Consider the following 21,562-nt stretch of genomic DNA (forward strand, 5'->3'; position numbering starts at 1 on the left):
TCTATTAAATGGAAGTGGATGGGGATCATGATACAATTCACAAAATAGCCTATATATTTGTAGAATTTTTTTGTGTGCGTGTGTGTTTCACTTAACAAAAAAGTCATAGGCCTTTGAAAGACTTCTAAAATGTGCTAAATAAAGCTTAACGTTTAATTTGTTTATTTAGGTTGGCTGCATACAGTAGGCTTTGATTCTGGATAATGCTTTTATGTAATATTTACTTTCTTCCACGGAACAATGGAGTTATGACTGGTGGTAATTTAATCCAGTTAAGATGTCTCATGTTTTCATTGGGAAGTGTAGTCACTATGACAGTGGTATGTGTTACTTTAATCAGATGACATTTTCCTATAATAAATCCCATTAGTCCTGTCCATTTAAAATACCTTACTTTTGTTATGTATGAGTGTAGAATTTAAGAGTTTGTTTGACTGTATATTGACGCCATCTAGAGGCTTTATCCCGACTCTCAAATTTAGTTCTACTACTTGATTATTTATGTATCATTACAACTTACCAGAATAGCATCACAAACAATAAAATCGGTGGCAGGGAAAATGTAATAAAAATATAGAGCCAATAATATAATATAATATAATGGCTAATATATAATGAGATATTGTGCAAAATAAGTAATTAGTGCATATGGAGAAACAAGTAATATAAAAAAAAATAACCAAAATACCTAAAATAACAGTGCAGAGTAAACTAAGAATATATAATATAATAGCATATAATATATGGGCTAATATAATGAGATATTGCGCAAAATAAGTAAAATAACAATAGTGCATATGGAGAAATAAGTAATATATAAAAAAATAACAAAAATACCAATAGCATAAAATAAACTACAGAGTAAACTAATAATATATAATATAGCATAGCATAATAGCCTATTATTTAGCATAGCATAATATAATATAGCATAATATAATGATATATTGTGCAAATAAGTAAAACAACAATAGTGCATATGGAGAAACAAGTAATATTAAAAACAATTACAGAAATAGCCTACACTCTCACAAAATAAAGTACATAATTGTACCTTTAGGGGTACAATGGCTTGTCTTTGGGGCTGTACCCTCAAGGGTACAATATTGTACCTTAACCTTTAAAAGAAACGGTACATATATGTACCTTTTAATGCTTTTTGACCCTCAAAAAGGTACATGTAACTTGAGGTCCAATTATAAGCCCTATGGGGTACGTTAGTGTAGATTGTACCTTCGGGGACAGAAATAGACTCCTACTGTACCCCTATTTCTGACAGTGTACCAATAGCATACAATAAAATAAAAGAGATCAACGAATAATCCAACTTAACATTTTCATATTAAAAAAAGTATCTATTTATGCTTATTCAACAACATAGATATGTATCCTCTCTCTGTTATTGTTTTTTCTTGTTTCCTCTTTTCCTTTATAAATGTATTATCCCGGAAATAGACCATGTGACCGGAGCTGAGCCAATGAGAATCGCCGTAGCTCAGCTCAGGTCACCTGAGCAAAAACACTATCCATCTGTCACATGACTCGTTTTTTTGACAGTTTCAGCGCATTTCTCGTGTAGAGCGACACACACCTGCAGTCGGACACTGAAACACGACTGAAGCGACAGTAGCATGGCTCACCCCGGCACGCACTCTCCTGGTCTGCGGGTCTGGCTCTTGCTGGTGGTTGTGAGTCGCACGGTGGAGCCGGTGTGCGGAGTCTGGCCGCTGCCGCAACAGATCCATCAGTCCCCGGACAGATACAGTCTGAGTCCGCAGCTCTTCTCCTTCACTTACGGAAAGGACTCGGCAGCTCAGACTGGATGCTCCGTCCTGGATGCTGCTTTCAAAAGATACTTCTCCATCATATTCCCTGACTTTACAAAAGGACCAGGTTGGTTTATGCCTGAAAATGAATAAAACAAATGTACTTCTGTATAGTAGTATCAGTGTTGGTTAAGTTTCATTTAATTTTTTTATGCTTTCATTTAATGTAATTTGTATGTCATACAAATTATTTTACATGTTTTAAAAGGAGATTTTTTGTGTAGCTATATGTGCACAAACATGTTTTTCCTGTTCTGCGGGGTGGTTGATTATGATTTCACTTTTTTAACTTTAGTTAGAGTGTAATGTTGCTGTTTGAGCATAAACAACATGTGCAAAGTCACGACATTCAAAGTTCAAAGCAAAGGGAGATATTTGCTTTGAAAGAAATAGCTTTTTAAGGACTACAACAAACCCCGTCCCGGAAGCAATATTTTTTTTCCCAGGATGGTAGGGGAAGACTCATGAATATTCATTAGGGAAGTCCTCCCTGATTGGTCTGATGACCTACCCCTAACCCCACCCCTAAACCTACCCGTCACTGGGGTTAAGACCAATCAGGGATGACTTCCCTAATGAATATTCATGAGTCTTCCCCTACCATCCTGGGGGGAAAAAATTAGCTCCCCGGAACGGATTTATAGATTATCATGACAGAATATGCTAATCATTGACTAGAAGATAACTACACTTAAGCTACATAAATTCATCAACTAACCATTCAGAAAGGTTGTCTACATGTAGTCTCTCCATCTTTGTCTGACTCCGGTTTGAACATAAAAGGCTAAAAGTTTTTTAAAATTTTCAGGACACAAGTTGTTGTAGCCCCGCCCCCTGTGCCGGGTGCAGCAGCTCATTTGCATTTAAAGGAACAGACACAAAAACGATGCGTTTTTGCTCACCCTGAAAAAGCAACAATTTTAACATGCTATATAAAAATATCTGTGGGGTATTTTGAGCTAAAACTTCACATACACACTCTGGGGACTTCAGAGACTTACTGTATTTTACATCTTGTGAAAAGGTCATTATACCACCCCTTTAAAGTAACACTTTTTAACTGGGTTCAGGCAGCTTGTGTGCGTCTAAATAGCTCTTCATAGTCAAATGAAACAATTTTGCAATACTAAATAATGTGTGTTGATATGTTGATGCTTATTTGAGCAGAAAACGGGCTTCGTTACTGGTTGGAGTCAAAACCCTTTGTGGTGACGGTGAGTGTCAAAAACAGAGGATGTGACGGTTACCCTGATGGAGATTCAGATGAGAGCTGTGAGTGTTTCCTGATCATGTGATTTTTTTTTATTTACTCTGATCATTTGTGAGAAAGTCTGCTATATTAGAAGGTGTAATTACACTGTCCAGATTCAAAAAATAATATGGTTGTGCCTTAGTATAAAGCATATGTGATATGCTAAGACATTCCAATGACATTCTTAACACGTTTTGTTGTTGCAGATAACCTGAGTGTTTCTGATGGCCAGGCTGTTCTGAGATCAGTGACTGTATGGGGTTCTCTGAGAGGTGCGACTCAGCTTGCATTTTATGCTTATTGTTTTTTCCATTTGTGCATAATTCTTTGCTTGACAGCACCATAACTAAGTATTTGTCTTTTTCAACTTATGAAACCTGAAAATCAGGTCTGGAGTCCTTCAGTCAGCTTGTGTACCAGGATGATTATGGCTCTGTAAGTTTTGTGTGACGGTATTTAGTCATGTGATTGTTGCGGTATATTAGCATGTTAAATATGTTAATCGACTTTTCCATGCAGTATTTTCTCAACAAGACAGAGATTGTAGACTTCCCACGTTTTGCATTTAGAGGACTTTTACTGGATACTTCAAGGCATTATTTACCCCTCCATGCTATTTTGAAGACCCTGGTATGTATTTACTGTATGTATTTAAAAATATTTAAAATATTTTTATACTATTATACACTAGCATTCAAAGGTTTGGGGTCGGTAAGATGTTTTAAAATGTATTTGAAAGAAGTCTCTTATGCTCTCAAAGGCGGCATGATTTATTTGATCAAAAATACAGTAAAAATATAAAATAGTATTACAATTTCAAATAAGTGTTTCTATTTTAATATATTTTAAAATGTAATTTAATCCTGTGATCAGCATCATTACTCCAGTCTTCAGTGTCACATGATCCTCCAGAAATCAGACTAATATGATGATTTGCTGCTCAAGAATTTTTTTATTATTATTATAATAATGATGAAAAGACAGCATTTATTTAAAAATAAACTTTTGTAACATAATTGCTTATGATCAATTTAATTCCTTGCTGAATAAATGTTTTAAGTATTGTGAAATAAATCAATTAAATTTAAATTTTCCTTAGGATGCTATGGCGTATAGTAAATTCAACGTCTTTCACTGGCACATCGTGGATGATCCTTCTTTTCCGTATCAGAGCCGCACCTTTCCTGACCTCAGTAATAAGGTAAAGGGGCTGTAATTTTTGTTTAATTTTCATCGATTTTTATTTTATTTTAGCTTTATTTTAATTAACAAGTGATTAAAAAAGAGTTTTAGTTGCCAATAACAACACTGGCATATCTTTTTCTTCTAGGGAGCTTTTCATCCGTTCACTCATATCTACACGCAGTCAGATGTGATGAGAGTGATTGAACATGCGAGAATGAGAGGCATTAGAGTCGTACCTGAGTTTGACTCGCCTGGACACACTCAGTCGTGGGGGAAAGGTACACACACACACACACACACATACACATACACACACGCTGGCACTCTGGATTACACAGGAATAATGTGAAGGAGAAGAAATTAAACACAAATGTGATGTTCGTATAGTCAAAATTGTATCATCAAGGGTCAGCAGCAAAGACATTGGTTAATAAAGTGAGATTAAATACATAAAGTAGGCTATTTGTGTTATGTAGCACATTTCATAATTGCAGGTTTGCGTAATATTCTGAGTTTCCATTTAGATGTTTTAATAGTTTTGAGGAATACTGAATCTGTTTTTGTGCAAGTGAGATGAGTAAATCCTGCTCGCATTCAGTTTAGAACTACAATAACATCATGTTTACTCGGCACTTACTCCTGATTTCTCTCAACACGGGGACAGGACAGCTGTCAGTCAATACATGGGAAAACAAAGTAACTTGTGTTACTTATTTGAAAAAATAACTTTAAAATTGTAAATTTAAAAGTAATGCGTTACTTTACTAGTTACTTGAAAAAAGTAATCTGATTACATAACTCGCGTTACTTGTAACTTGTAGGCCAACACTGCACACATCCCCTAGAATAATAAGAAAACAGATATTATGAACGATAATTTTAAAGAATTAGGGTTGTCACAATACCAAAATTACAGTATTTGGTACCAATATCCGGTACTAATTTCGGGACCAGAGCAAAAACCTGGACTGGACTGGACTGACCACAGTCAGTCATCACAGTTTCTGATTCAATTGCAAATTTAAATATGGTTGTCAATCCATAACTTTGCAGCGTACTGAGCAGCATGAAGAACTAAACTTGTATTCAGATTGTGAATGGATAATAAACAGAAACCAAGAGAAGAGCGGATTCAAGCAGATTCTGATTGACTTACTGACTAGCACCTCTGATAGGCCATTGCGTTCATGCGCTCAACAGATATGATTTTCATTGGCTACAATGATCAACGCTTGTAAAAACATGCTGTAAATAGAACCTATCACTGGGTACCTAAAATGCCCGTTTTTTGTACTACCGGTACTGCAGAAATGCTGGTTCAGTCAACTATCTTTTTTTAAAAACACCAACTGGTATCATTTGAAAACCCTACAACGAATAACAATGCTTGTCCTTTATTATCAGGACAGCCAGACCTCTTGACACCTTGTTACAGGGGAGATGTACCCTCTGGTTCATTTGGACCCGTCGATCCAACAGTAGACACCACTTATAAGTTCATGGAACGCCTCTTGAAAGAGGTGAAATATGTCTTTCCTGACTCATATGTTCACTTAGGAGGGGATGAGGTCAGTTTTTCCTGTTGGTAAGCACTTTTGACATGTTTTGGGTGCCTGCATTAGCAAAAAGGTGGTATTTTTTTTATTTGAAGATTTTAACAAAGTTATTCTCTCAAACAGGCAGTCCAATCCCAATGTGCGAAAGTTTATGGCAAAGATGGGCTTTGGGAAGGATTTTACCAAACTGGAATCATTCTATATGGAGAGGTGAGTAGAATTGTGAGAGTGTTTCAAATTTCAAAAACTACACACACTATCGGTCAAAGTTTGGGGTCGATACGAATTTTAAATGTCTCTCATGCTCACCAAAAATACAGTTAAAACAGTAATATTGTGAAATATTATTACAATTTTAAATTACTGTTTTCAATTTTAATATATGCTAAGATTTTCAGCATCATTACTCCAGTCTTCTGTGTCAAATGATCCTTCAGAAATCTTTCTAATTTGATGATTTGCTGTTGAAAACAGTTGTGCTGGAAACCATAATGCATTTTCCCCCCAGAATTCTTTGATGAATACATTAACATTAAAGTTGATAAGAGCAACATTTATTTAAAATAGAAATATTTTATAATATTTCTAATATGTGTTAAGCCGTGTTTGAAACCATTAGAAAAAAAACTGATATAAGCACACTTGTGACTCAGCAATGATTCAATTCTGTTTTAATGTTTAGTATATTAATTTTCTTGTGATCAAATTATGAACAAACTGTTTATTTTACAGATTTACTGCATAAACATAAGAAATAGAGCATTTGTGAACGCAGTGTCTATGGTTTTTCTATGTGTCTTTATGTCTCTCTTTATGTTCTTCTTTAGTATAATGAACATGACTGCCGCTCTCAACAAAACCTCCATTGTCTGGCAGGACGTGTTTGACTACCATGAGCGAGTGAGTAGAAATCTGCTCTATACTGGTTGCTTTCAAACCTCACAAAGCAGTGTGTGTGGTTTAACCGGATCGAGACACTTCTCTTCTAGCCCAGATCGAAGTACGTGGTGGAGGTTTGGAAGCAGGGATGTTACCTGTGCGAGATGCGCCGGGTGACTAAAGCAGGGTTAAAGGTCATCCTGGCGGCTCCTTTCTACCTCGACCTGCCGATACCCACTCACAGCTGGGCCCGCTACTACAGCGTGCGGCCCCTAGCCTTTAGGGGTCAGAGCATGAGTGCAGAACACTAACAAGTACTAGAGATTGCAGTGCTGTGTCAGTGCAGTGATCATTTTTCTAACATTTTAATTCAGTCCAGTGTGAAAGTGTGTTCTGTGTGAGAATCAAACATAAGCATGACTTTATCTGTTATTTTATTAGTATTTATACACTATTATAGTTTGTATTCATCATTTTATTTTTAGATTCAGCTTTAATTTAAATTAACTTTAAATACATGTTTAATAGAGTAGGTTTAGTTAACAGTAACAACACTGGGCTTTCTATTTTGGTATTATACCCCTTTTCAATAGGAATTGCATCAAATACTTAGTAAATAAGTATTTATAGAGAAACATGAGAATGTAACATCTCATGTGCCCCGCTGCCCTCTTGCCCAGAATGCTGCATGAAATCCTGTCGTTGCAATCGTTGCAAAGCACTTTCTTGCCAGAAGGTGTCAACCAAGAGTCGACTTTCGAGGTGAAACATGTCTGTGTACATGTAACAAAAGACCAGCCTCCCAGAATATGTAAAGCAAAATGAAACAAAAAGTATTTTTTGTTTGTCAGAACTGTAAGCTCTGGTGCTTTTTTGGAGTTCTTGAGTTTGAGTCTAGCTTGCAACATTTTTTAAATCTCGTTTCCACCTCTTCACCCAATCATTTCCTGTCCTCGCTTCACAATACTCTCCACAAAAGTGATAAAAGCCCCAAAATGTTGCATTTATGCACAAAATAACTTTTTTTTTTTGTATGTCAGAACTGTGGATTAGTGGTTAAGACGTTGCGCTCTGGTGCTTTTTTGGAGTTTTTAAGTTTGAGTCTAGCTTGCAACCTTTTTTTTAAAATCTCGTTTCCACCTCTTCACCCCATAATTTCCTGTCCTCGCCTCACAATACTCTCCATAAAAGTGAAAAAAGCCAAAAAGATGTGCATTTATGCACACACACAAAAAAGAAAGAAAGTCAGAACTGTGGATTAGTGGTTAAGACGTTGAGCTCTGGTGCTTTTTTGGAGTTTTTGAGTTTGAGTCTAGCTTGCAACATTTGTTAAATCTCGTTTCCACCTCTTCACCCCATCATTTCCTGTCTTCGCTTCATATTACGCTCCATAAAATTGGTAAAAGCCCAAAAATGTTGCATTTATGCACAAAAAAACGTTTTTTTCATGTCAGAGCTGTGGATTAGTGGTTCATTTCCTGTCCTCGCTTCACAATTTGCGCCAATAACATTGGTAAAAGTAAAAAAATGTTGCATTTATGCACAAAATAAAAAATTTTTGGATGTCAGAGCTGTGGATTAGTGTTTAAGACGTTGAGTTCTGGTGCTTTTTTGGGCTTTTTGATTTTGAGTCGAGCTTGCAACATTTTTTAAATCTCGTTTCCACCTCTTCACCCCATCATTTCCTATCCTCTCTCCACAATAAGATCAATAAAATTGGTAAAAGCCCAAAAACGTTGCATGTATGCACAAAATACATTTTTTGTATGTCAGAACTGTGGATTAGTGGCAAAACAAATGTTGCATTCATGCAGATTGATAAAGCAGAGGTTATTGATCAATCCAAAGAGGCCGATAAAGTGCGAAGAGTGCAATGCGTGTGACCCAGTGTTTCCTGTCTGTACACTGTCTCAGATTCCACAGGACACGGTTCTGGAGATCTGGAAGGGTGAAGGTTACCGGGCTGAACTGAGCAAGATGACCAAGGCCGGGCACAGGGTTCTGCTCTCTGCCCCCTGGTACATCAACCACATCAGCTACGGCCAGGACTGGCGTATGTCCTACGCAGTGCAGCCGCAGAATTTCTCCGGTGTGTGGAGCAGCATGTTAGGCTGGGGTCGAAAAGCAAACGGGCGATTAATAAGAACCTGATGCCGTTTCCTGGTTCAGATACAGCTGATTCTAATTTATGGGCTGGTGGTTAAGTTAATTTAGTAAATTCAGTATACAGAATTAGTCAGTTAGCTCTAATTAATGACACTGAACTATTCTAATTAACCATAAACCAACTATTTAACTTTAACTTTTAATCTAATTAACTATTTTGTTTGCTTTGTTGTGGTTTGTAGTGCAGTGCTGGCGTATTTTCAGTGTGTATCTGGTTAAATTTGTGCATATTCTTCCATGTTTTAGAGACAGAAAAGCAAAATAAATTATTTTTATTTCTTTTTAACTTTAATTTTTAGTATTTTTAGTGCTTAAGCCACTTTATTTGATCTTATTTTCAGGTAGTTGCCAATGCAGCATTTATAATTTGCATTTATTTATTTATTTTTTAAGATTAAGTTTTGAGTTTTAAACTTAAGTTATAGCGGTTATACACTTAGGTTCCAAAATAAGGTTTTCACAGTGATGCCATAGAACTTTTTTTATAGTGTATTTGATTAAATTTGTGCATTTTTTTCTATGATTTAGGGACAGAAGAGCAAAAGAAGTTGGTGATCGGTGGAGAGGTCGCCATGTGGGGTGAATACGTCGACGCCACCAATCTGAGCCCACGTCTGTGGTATGAAAAAAAAATACACTGACACTAAGATCATTAATGATATCATTATGATTGTTGCAAAATCTTCAATTTTCTATATCTTTGTGATTGTGTTTGTGAAGGCCTAGAGCCTGTGCTGCAGCTGAGAGGTTGTGGAGCGATGAAGAAAAAACTTTGAACGCAGATCTGGCCTTCCCTCGCCTGGAAGCGTTTCGCTGTGAACTTCTAAGGTATCTAAATAGATCCTTTATCAACCTCTATTAGTCACACTGTACACATACAAAATTCATTATTTCATATTATTAACCCTATAAAACCTACTGTATGATACACAAATGCCTCCAAATGATCAACATGATCAAAACTTTGCTGAATAATCTACTACATGCCTTCTGTCGTCTGATAGTTTATGCTTTTTTATCAAGTAAAAGACCTTTTAGTATAATTCTACAAACCTCCACCTTCAGATTGTGGTTCACACGTCTTTTTGCTGTCAAATCTTGATTTTGAACTTTTATGTTAGTAATATTTCGAGACTGGACTGAAGCAACTTCTGTTGATTATCCATACATAATCTTTTTGAAAAATTTATGTTAAAATGTAAGTGTCAAATATGATACATTTGGCTTTTTAGGAATGTTTATTTGTTCATCTCTCGATCGTTCTTGCATTAAATTGCATTATGTTTCCTCTCCAGAATAAAAACGATAGAGCTTTGATCATAAAACTAAGCATATCATCTTACTAAGACATATTATTGGGAGATATAGAGCGACAACTGATATTTATATGCATTTTATGTAAGTCGTCTATTATACTGTTATAAAGATCTCATTGATTATAAGCTATTAGAATTTCATCTTACTTTTTGGCCATATAAACTCAGTTTGTGCTTCTGAATAAAATGAATGCTTTTCTTTCCTCCTCGAACACAAGCTCCATATTCTAATTATACCATGTATATAAGCCATAAAAGCCCGAGATATCAAATATGATACTTAACTAAAACACATATGCAACTTTAATTTTGAATTTTATTTTAAATATGTTGTCTAATGTTTCAATAAACTGTTACATTTTTTTTTTTTTTTTTAATGGCTATTATTTCATATATCAGGCTTTACATGGTTAAAGCGTATTATTTAAGATTTTCAGTGAGGAAATTGAGTTTTAAATGATAAAAATGTGTTTGTGTTTCTGCAGGCGGGGGATTCAGGCGGAGCCTCTGTTTGTTGGCCACTGTAAGCATGAGTATAACGGACTGTAAGTTCACCGATCAGCCAATAAAACTGAAGAGGGATCCATTTGTGCACTGGAATATTGCTTCTGAATTTGCACAATATTTTTTTATGATCATGTAAACTGACTTTTACTAAAGAAAATTTTAATTTTATTAATAAAGACCTCTGCAAGAATGATTTGCAAGTTTACCTTCTTTCTTAATAATGTATTTATCCTTTAAATACAATGGCCCCAAAAAGTATTTGGACACTAAAGTTGCACTTGTATAAATGTTGGTATTAAATGAATAACTGTATGATATCAAAACATTGTCCTAGTGCAGATGTAAAATTAAAAACTCAGTTAGTTCATCATTTATTTAACCCAGGTTATTTTTGTTACTGACTTCCCAAATTTGGAGAGTAGGGGAGAGCGGGGTGAGTTGAGCCAGTTTTTACTTGAGGTGTCTTTAAAGTTAAGGCATGACAGAAATGCGTCCAACTAAAATATGTGCATACATTTCAGTGTGGTTCAGATGTGGTGCATCCCTGGGAATAATCACTTTGGGTCTAAAATGAACTCTTTTCAAAACATGACTTTCCAAAAGAAAGTGGTCTATTGGCTCAACTTACCCCCAGTGAGGGGTAAGTTGAGCCACATGAGTAAATTGTGCCACTGATTATGTCGAAGCAAAACAGAACATTTTCACCTCATATGCTATATCATGGGTGTCAAATTCGGCTCCTGGAGGTCCACTGTCTCCATTGATCTGTCCAACTCTACAAGAGGACTTTAAGCCCGTTTGTCTTCTGTTTAAGCGTGGCATTACGGTTTTTGATCTAAATTTCAAAATGTCACGTCATTTCAATGATAAAATATAAGAAATGTAGAATAGAGTAAAATGGTCACATGACCGATTTTTTTTTTTTTTTTTTTTTTTTTTTTGATGGTTGTTAAGAAACAAAGGGTGGCTCAACTTCCCCACAGGTTTAAATCACCCCATTCTCCCCCTATCAGGTAAATGGCTGATGTAAAGTAGCTACACATTTAATGAAATCGCCAGGCACTACGACACCAATCCCGTCTCTCCATCCTCACGGCAGCAGATCCTATTAACTCTGATGGGGTTTAAACAGGAGCTGAAGAAGGACACTGAGGCGCGAATGTCCGAAACGACACACTGCTGTTGTTATAGGCTTTTTTAGTTTTATTTATGTATTTATTAATATTTTCAATTACCTTTTTTTTATTTATTTTTAGCTTCAACTTATATTTACTTCAGTTTTAGTAAGTTTAGTATATTAGTTCAACTTCAACTTATTTTATTTCAATTAGTTGAGAGGCAAAATTTCTAAATTATTTAAAGTTTTTTTGTCTAACTTTTTTTTTTTTCAGATTTGTTTCAGTTAAATTATTTTTAATAGTTTAAGTTTTAGTTAACAATAATATTACTGTCTGGAACATTATTTTAGCATCTATCTATCTATCTATCTATCTATCTATCTATCTATCTATCTATCTATCTATCTATCTATCTATCTTTTTATTATTGTGGATATTAGGGTCTAAAATTGTCTTAAATATTTAGTAATGATGGTTATATACATATTAGTTAAAATATTCTCTCACTCTCTCTCTCTCACACACACACACACACACACACACACACATATATATATATATATTAAATATATGAAAATGACATCTAATTGTACACATTTATACAATTTAAATATTTAAATTCTAGTTTAAAGACAAAACCTACGTATTTATCTTAATTTGTTCTCTCTGTTAATTGCAGTGTAACTTTGGTTCTACAATATTTTGCATCGATATTTCAATATATTTATGCAATCATTATGTTATGTTATGTTATGTTATGTTATTTTAAAAAGTTTATTTCAGTTAACTAAAACAACTTTCAATACTTTCAGTTTCCGTTAACAATAACAACAGTGTCTGGAAAACTTTTTATTAATACATTTCTTTTTATTATTGTGAATTTTAGGGTCTAAAATTATTTTAAATAAACGTTTTTCCACTAATTACAAAATAAATAAATATTAAGTATTTAATAATGATAATCATATATACACACAAACACACACACACACACACACACACACACACACACACACATATATATATATATATATATATATATATATATATATATATACAGTGCAATGCATAAGTGAATACACCCATGCTAAAGTTGACTAAAAAGAGGAATAAAAAAAATCATATTTTGGAAATTGAACTTAATGCCTTAATTTAAAAAATTAGGAAAAATCCAACCTTTAAGGACACCAATTTTCTTTGTGAATGAATAATGTATCGTAAATAAATAAATGTTCTTCCTTAAAATACATGGTGCATAAGTGAGTACACCCCTATGTTAAATTCCCATAGAGGCAGGCAGATTTTTATTTTTAAGTATTTTTTCTTTTTTTTTTTTTAGGATACTATGCATCCTGATAAAGTTCCCTTGGCCTTTGGAATTAAAATAGCCCCACATCATCACATAGCCTTCACCATACCTAGAGATTGGCATGATTTTATTTCAGTTAGCCTAAAAGCTAGTTTGATTTGCATTGAGAGATGATCTTATGGAAAGTACCCCATGCCAATCTCTAGGTATGGTGAAGGCTATGTGATGATGTGGGGCTATTTTAATTCCAAAGGCCAAGGGAACTTTATCAGGATGCATAGTATCCTAAAAAGAAAATTAAAAAAAATACTTAAAAATAAAAATCTGCCTGCCTCTATGGGAATTTAACATAGGGGTGTACTCACTTATGCACCATGTATTTTAAGGAAGAACATTTATTTATTTACGATACATTATTCATTCACAAAGAAAATTGGTGTCCTTAAAGGTTGGATTTTTCCTAATTTTTTAAATTAAGGCATTAAGTTCAATTTCCAAAATATGATTTTTTATTCCTCTTTTTAGTCAACTTTAGCATGGGTGTATTCACTTATGCATTGCACTGTATATATATATATATATATATATATATATATATATATATATATATATATATATACTATATATATATATATATACTGTATATATACTGTATATATATATAGTATTTATTAAAAATATATATTTTATTTCAATAAGAATTTAGAGACAATACAAGAGATTTAGTATTTCTAGTTTGTATAAAGACAAACGCCTCCACATTTATCAAACACTTCTTTTTTTTTTTATTAGGCTACTGTGAGTCTTAATTTTTGTTGTTGTCTCTGTTAATTGCATCTTGATCCTTTTTTGACGATTCAGCAGCGAGTCGCACCTAATGAATAAGCCTCCCTATGCCTTGCTCAGCACTAACATGGTCTTTTAACTTAAGTCCTCCTAATGTTTAAGTTACTTGCCAAAATGAGCTTACATGCCTTTGATATTTACTTAGACAATTGATTTTCTCATTGACGGGATTATGCTGCCGCTAGCAGATGGCACGGATTGGCTAATCCCAGAAGGCAACGGTGCAGCCCCATTCCCACCTGCCCTTTTCTGTTCCCCTACATCCACATGTCCAGCGTGAAGGTTAGTAGACTGACCACTATATGACCTTTGGATGTGTAGACAATAATGACCTGGATTGACTAAAAAATGGCAAGGATAGCTCCTCTTACTGTGTTTATGCAGCAAATACGACTCATATTAAGCATATCTTGCACATTTTGTTGAAGCGATGATAAAACATCATCTAACAAAGTTAGATATCGCATATCAAATATGTATTGTGAGCAAAAGACTAGCAGTTTATAGACTGTGCGCAGCTGAAGAGATTTCCCGCCAAATTCTTCTCAGTTGGCAAGCGACTTGCAGTTTCTCTGTCGGTTAATGTCATTCGGAAATCTAGTTAATAATCTTATTAGTTAATTAGAGCTAAAACATGGCGTGTTGTTTTGTGCCAGTTTTTCCTCAGTACCTCAATAACACGAGTTCAGCATTACAGCATATGGCCACTCGCTCCGCTCGTGTGCATGAATGCGTTTAATCCCGGAAACAAAGATTAATCACGATGAGTCATAGATTTATAAATCGCTGGCTTCCTTCCACCATGACAGGGGGCATTAGGGGCTTTTTCTGAATATGATAAATGGCCCTAATTAGATTTTTAGAGCTTATTAGTTTTTATTTCACGATTAGAGCCTATTATTGGCAACTGTATACATAAGCCATTGTATAAAGGACAGCTGCATTGTTTCACTCACAGTATAGAAGAAGCTCTAAAACTATGTGTAAGTTACTTAAATTATCTAAAAAGTGTTAGATGTCATTGTTTTATATGAATAAAACTCAGCCATTAGACAAATAGCTACAACAAATGAGCGTTCTGGATCATAAATGAAGGGGAGATGTAGGATCTCTAATTGTTCACCTTGTTTGTTTTCTTGAAATCTCGCATCCGTATCCTGAAGTGATTATCTCCGTCTCTGTCTAATTTACTTTGCTCAGTGATCTGAGTGTAGTTTGTCAAGGCAGCTTCTTCATCTCTGATTTAAGCCATAAAGCTACAGTGAACTGAGAAAAGTTCATACAGGAGGCAACAGGGCATGTTAGGTACAGGTTTCACTGGTTTCAGTCAATAGGACATTTTAAATGAAAATTGAAAATTAAACATATTCAGACTGTTTTTGCTTTGTTTCATTATTTTAATTGAAATTAGCATCCTCCCCCATTTTCATTACTGTTAATGCTAAAAAAAACTTAAAAAAACAATCACTTTGTGATAAAAAATAATATTGAAATTGTAAATATTATACAAAACATTATTGAAAATGATTATTAAAAATATATATTACTTATGAGAATGTAATTCGATTCATCATTGAGATTAATGGGAGTTACAAAATAAATAAATAAATGCATAAATAACACATGCATAAATTAGTATTTGGGGGAAATGAATTTGATTGCTATAATTTTATAGTGTTTTGTATTTTGTTTTGTGTTTTTTTCTTGTATTTTGTTTTGTATTTTGTTTTTTAATTGTGTTTTGTTTTGTATTATTTATTTATTTTTGAATTGTTTTGTTTTTTTTGTTTTTTGTTTGTTTTGTATTGTTTTTGTTTTGTATTGTGTTTTTTGTGTGTGTGTGTTTGTGTGTGTGTTTTGTTTTGTTTGTTTTGACCAACTTTATATTAGGTGTCTCTAACTACTGTGTATTAACATTTAAATAATTACTTGATACAATGCACTTATTGTGTTCATACATATTTTTACATTGTACTTACAATGTAATACCTGCACGTGAATACTGCTATGTATAAGGGCAGGTGTTACTATGAGCTGTAATATCTATAATGTATAATGACACAGATGACCCTTCCTTCACACAGTATCCCATCTCAAAAGGAGAACAAGTGTTTTGCAGTACAACAAGAACACAGTAAGTACATTGTACTTAACAATTATATATGTATATATATATATATATACATATTCCTGTTTTGTTTTGTTGAAATGTGATCATGCCATGTTTTTGTGAGGTGTGTAAAAAGTAAAGATACCTAAAAGTGCTATTACCATAATAAACATTTTACTGTAGTGAAATCATAATCAAACAATATGACACCTGTAGAAGCTAAATAAATATAGATTCATGTCTAGACTGTAAGTTTCCGGCTTGTTTCAGGCACATGTTCTTGCACACTGTAAAAGTTACCCTCACTCTTTGACAAGAGCTGACATTCAAAGAGATTATACACAAAGCGCCTTATGTGATGCACGGAGATGTGAACTTCTGTCAATACGCACTCAAGGACAAACACTTCACCTGTGGAAAACACGCGGCGATTTCTGCTGCGCAGGTGCCTGTTTCTGTCTCCTGTCCTCTTCACTTACATCCCCTATCCTACACTTAGAATTAATAGAAGGCAAATTCAATATAATTAATCAACACTACAAAGCATGAATAATAATTTTGTTTCATTCATTAAACAAGATAACCTATATATATATATATATATATATATATATATATATATATATATATATATATATATATATAAAATAACAGTCAATTGTAATGTATTAATGTATTTTCTACCGTATTTTACAAAATTTGTACACCAATTATTCAATATATTTACACAATCATTATATGATATGATTATTAAAAAAATGGAAATTGCGACTTTTTTCTCTCGCAATTCTGAGTTTATAACTTTGAGTTTAATTTTTTTTTTGGACAATTACAATTTTGGATATAAATTCGCAATTGTGAGAAATAAAATCTGAATTGTGAGGGAAAAAAGTTGTTGTTTTTTAATCCACTGCGGAAACAAGCTTATAATATAATATAATATAATATAATATAATATAATATAATATAATATAATATAATATAATATAATATAATATAATATTGATGCTTTTTTATTTGTTTACATCTGGATTTATTTACATATTTTTACATTTTATCTATAATAAAAACTTTTTGCAATGGCAGTCTCATAAAATTCTTTAACCTTTTATGAACCTTTCATGGTAGCCTACATGAATATACTGTATATTAAACTATGCTAATACATCACTATTTTAAAATGTGCTTATATTAATTAATTAATAAATATTTCTTACAATAAATGACCATGATTCCAGACCATTAATTTTCATTCATTCAGTCATTCACATATCTAGGCTATTTATTTACCCTCAGATTTTCATGCAAACTTAGCACAAAGTTCTAAACTTCATTAAATATGACATCATGGGCCCTATTTTAAAGGGTTAGTTCACCCAAAAATGAAAATGATGTCAGTAATTACTCACCCTCATGTTGTTCCAACCCCGTAAGACCTTCGTTCATCTTCGGAACACAAATTAAGATATTTTTGATTAAATCTGAGAGCTGGCTCACTCCTCCATAGGCTTCTAAAGACGTTATAACTTGCTGGCCCAGAAAATGTATTAAAGACATCGTTAATATAGTCCAAGTGACTCCAGTGGCTCAATCTTAAGTTTATAAAGCGACGAGAATACTTTTTGTGCGCAAAAACCCCCCCAAAAATAACGACTTTATTCCACTATTCATTTCCTTCTCTCTGGGCCTCGAGTTTTTTCACGTAGTGTTTTACTGTACAACACAGACGCGCTGCGCTAAAACACTACGTGAAAAAACTCGAGGCCCAGAGAGAAGGAAATGAATAGTGGAATAAAGTCGTTATTTTTGTTGTTTTTTTGCGCATATTTTTTGCCTGTATTAGAACTATGGAGAATGAGTGGAGAGTTGGTGAAGTGTCCTGGTGAGTTGCTATCATTTAGCAACGTAGCAATGAGCACTGGAGCTAGTCTATGAGCAGCAGTGCACAATAACGACACATTTATTTTATTTTTTACTGTCATTGAATAGCACCGAGTGAAAAATTAACGTTTTCTTTATATCTAGTGGCAGTGATCATGACGTTAGTTCAGATAAGTACCGCTAACCTTTGTCATAGTGTCGTAGTACTGGTAAACTTTGTCTTTGTCATCTAGAAATAGAAGGCATCATGCTAGCTATATTGGCGTTTCTAAGCGTTTATCTCTTCCTCCGGTGAAAATGTTGTTGCAAACGTAGCCGCCGCGTGTCTGTCACTGTGTTTGGCAGGTGCTTGTGTGGGCGGTGCCGTCCCATGGAAACTGCGTTGGAAAGTTTGTGCTGTGGGAAGTGAGTGCGTTTTGGTCACTGGTCGAGGAGCTCACCCCGCGACCATTGTCAATCTACCTACTATATATTTCTATCTATTTATCTATCTAGCTGCTAGCTATCTATGCTAACGTTATGCTATCTGGCTGTCTGCCTATCTCTCTCTATACTAGCCTATCTATCTATATCTATCTATCTATCTGTCTGTCTGTCTGTCTATCTATATATCTGGTCTATCTATCTATATGTATTTATCTATAATCTGCGCTATCTGAATACTCTCGTCTACTACTCGTCTCTCTAGTCACTCTCAATGCTCTCAAGGCGGGCTTTGGTAAATTCTCTCCCCAAGGTGACGTAATGCAATGCATTGTGGGGGAAAGGAGAATCGTTGCAAACCGCTGTAAGATAGTACCTACTTTTTCGTATTATATTCCGTTTTGTGATACCCAACAACATAAAATACAATGGATAACAGTTTAAATGTTTATTACCAACAAGCAAATTGCACAAATTCGTTGAAAAATTTACCCTGCAACACTGCCTTTAAACAACGTGGCACAGGAAAATGATAACTGCGTCAGGCTGAAACTAGCAAAAAAACACTTGCGCTGCATTGCGCCGGCTGTATGATAGGGCCCTTTGTGTTTATTGATTTAATGCTTCACCGCGCGTTCCTTCTGCTCGTGGCAGATACTGTGTGTGACACGTGGCGTCTGCGGGTCAGCCGTCAGTCATTGAGCTGCTCGTCCTCCTGTCCTGCAGCAGTGATGAGTGATGCTCGTTCCTCCTCAGGGTTAATCTGACAGTGATCCGCCCAGCGCTGTATTCTGCTGATGGCAGCAGCGCTACGGCATCTGTTTACTGTCAGAGATCTAGGTCAGGCCGTGCTTGAGGCGGACGAGCACTGAGAGTGTGTGACACACATACACACACACCCCTGCGTTCTGCCTTCAGAACCATCCAGAAGCCTGTTCTCATTGGAGAAACTGACAGAACTTTACTCTTTATCTTCATTAGACAAACTCCAAGTGATCATTTTGTTTAGCTTTAACTTTCTAAAGTTCTTTGCAACTTCAACTAACTTTCAGACATTGACCTATAAAGAATAGGCTAAATAAAATATTATTATTATTATATATTTTTTTTATGATTCTACATTAGCATTGGTTAGCATTTTTGAAAGGCAATATAATAGGCCTATTTCATGCTAAACAATAGGTAGAGACCCCTAAATTTACATTTTGTGTCTACACTGTAAAAAGTGATGAGTTGACTTAACTTAAAAAAGTTAGGAACCCCATTGCCTTAAAATTAAGTAAATAACTTCACGTGTTACTGAAAGAAATTAAGTTCTATGGAATTGTCACGTTGACAGCCTAACTTAATTTTTTATTTTTTTCAATTACGCATGAAGTTATTTAGGCTACTTAAAAAAATTAGGAAACCTGTTGCCTTAAAATTATTACGTTAAAGCAACTTTTACAGTGTATGTATATAATTTACAAATGTATGCATATTTATATATGCCAGTGCACATAACTGATAACAAACATAAAAATAAATATTTTAAAATAAAGTGAAAACAAATGTGATATTTCATGAATTCTGGCAGTGAACCTTGATAAATTATAAGGTGAATTGTATTTTTTAAACATAATTTCTACATTATTTTAATGCATAACACACACACACACACACACACACACACACACACACACACATATATATATATATATATATATATATATATATATATATATATATATACTGTATATATATATAAATACTTTATATGGTAGGATATATATAAAGTTCAAAAGACATTTTAGTTCCCTTTTTTTCTCAATGCAATTATTTCCCTTATATTATAGACTAATTCGATTTGACAGTGGATGGAAGTGTTAATAAGCAGGGGTGTTATGTTATCCTGTGCGTGGAGCGTCTTACATCAACAGCTTTCCCCTGACGTATAGGGAGCCTATAGTAATCTGTGGCGTTCATGGTCTGGTCGCACACAGCGAGAGACTTCAGCTTACGGTTATGTAACACCTGCTGAGTTACACTGTCAGCACTGCACAGATCAGACTCTAAAGCCTTAACTGTGGCCCATGACTGCTCTGCTACACTAAACCTGTGCCTATGAAATGCCATTGTGATCAGTCTTTTGTTGCTTAAGGGATGTTCACAGCTAAATGTGTTTGATGTAATCTGAATATCAGTGTTTAAAGTCAGTGAATGCAATGAAATGTCAGTATAGTTGAATATTAACTGATGTCTAATTTATAGTTATAGCTTTAGTTATCATTCTGGAAACAAATAAAAGCAAACCAACAAAACACAATAAAGTGGGCGCAGAGGCCAGGCAAACACTTCTAGATCTGCAGGGAAAAAGCAAAATGAAAAAGAATCCCTGTCATTTTTTCTTTTGATTTTTTTGTGTAATCATAAACATTTGCTAATATAATGGACTATCTTTTTGTATTATTTTATTTTTCATCCTTTTTCCAAAACGCTTTTATTTTGTTATGCATTTTAATGAATACAATTAAATGTCAGTCATTTTATATTGTCTTATACCTATCTTACAGTTGTAGCTTAATTTATATTTATAATTTTTATTAGTAGTTATTAATATATTATTTTATATTAGTTATGTTTATGATTTTATATTTTAAGTTATAGCAAATTTAATCTGTTTCCCATACAGCAATATACTGTATGTGTGTATAATATATATGTATGATATATATGTTGTAATGATCATTTCTTTTGGACAGCATAAATATATTTATATTTTTTGTATTTAAAATATATTACCGATATTATATAAAAGTATACAGAATAGGCAAAAATATATGAGAAAATATAAGTTAAATTATATACAATTATTATATAAAATATAGTTGTTATATAAAATAAATTATAATTATTGTATAAAATGTATTGAAATATATATTCATAAATTTTTAAATATATGAACAAAACATTTTTGGCCATTTTTTGTGTGTGCATACTTTGATATGAACCATCATATGAGTTGTATAAAAGATACAGAACTTGAGCACTAAAGATGATTATGAAATACCATTTGAACATCAAACATGCTTAACCAGCATCCTAGTAAATAGCCTTGACCTGAAATGATCCAACGTTGAACTTAAAGGGTTACCTGTAGACCTTATCAATCATAGTGTGTAATATTCCGTCTATTTTTAGGCCAATCT

General features: G+C 33.9%; 1 protein-coding gene across 2 annotated transcripts; it reads left to right on the plus strand.

The window, feature by feature from the left end:
• The first annotated feature begins 1,479 nt into the window (after nucleotides 1–1,479).
• Nucleotides 1,480–10,877, plus strand: hexa (hexosaminidase A (alpha polypeptide)). Of its 2 annotated transcripts, none has more exons than XM_084094334.1 (14): nucleotides 1,480–1,893; nucleotides 2,994–3,098; nucleotides 3,285–3,350; nucleotides 3,467–3,513; nucleotides 3,598–3,708; nucleotides 4,178–4,279; nucleotides 4,409–4,541; nucleotides 5,668–5,848; nucleotides 5,943–6,029; nucleotides 6,647–6,719; nucleotides 8,613–8,787; nucleotides 9,393–9,483; nucleotides 9,585–9,692; nucleotides 10,666–10,877. In XM_084094334.1, exons 1-14 carry the CDS (start codon nucleotides 1,632–1,634, stop codon nucleotides 10,727–10,729), a joined length of 1,605 nt encoding a protein of 534 aa, XP_083950460.1. In that variant the 5' UTR covers nucleotides 1,480–1,631; the 3' UTR covers nucleotides 10,730–10,877. The 2 variants fall into 2 exon arrangements, with proteins under 2 accessions (XP_083950460.1, XP_083950461.1); XM_084094335.1 differs by lacking the exon at nucleotides 8,613–8,787 and adding an exon at nucleotides 6,809–6,983 and having other exon boundaries at nucleotides 1,481–1,893.
• The last annotated feature ends 10,685 nt before the right edge of the window (nucleotides 10,878–21,562 follow it).

This window comes from Abramis brama, assembly GCF_963993115.1.
Source record: "Abramis brama genome assembly, chromosome: 20".
In the NCBI taxonomy this organism is placed as follows: Eukaryota; Metazoa; Chordata; class Actinopteri; order Cypriniformes; family Leuciscidae; genus Abramis; species Abramis brama.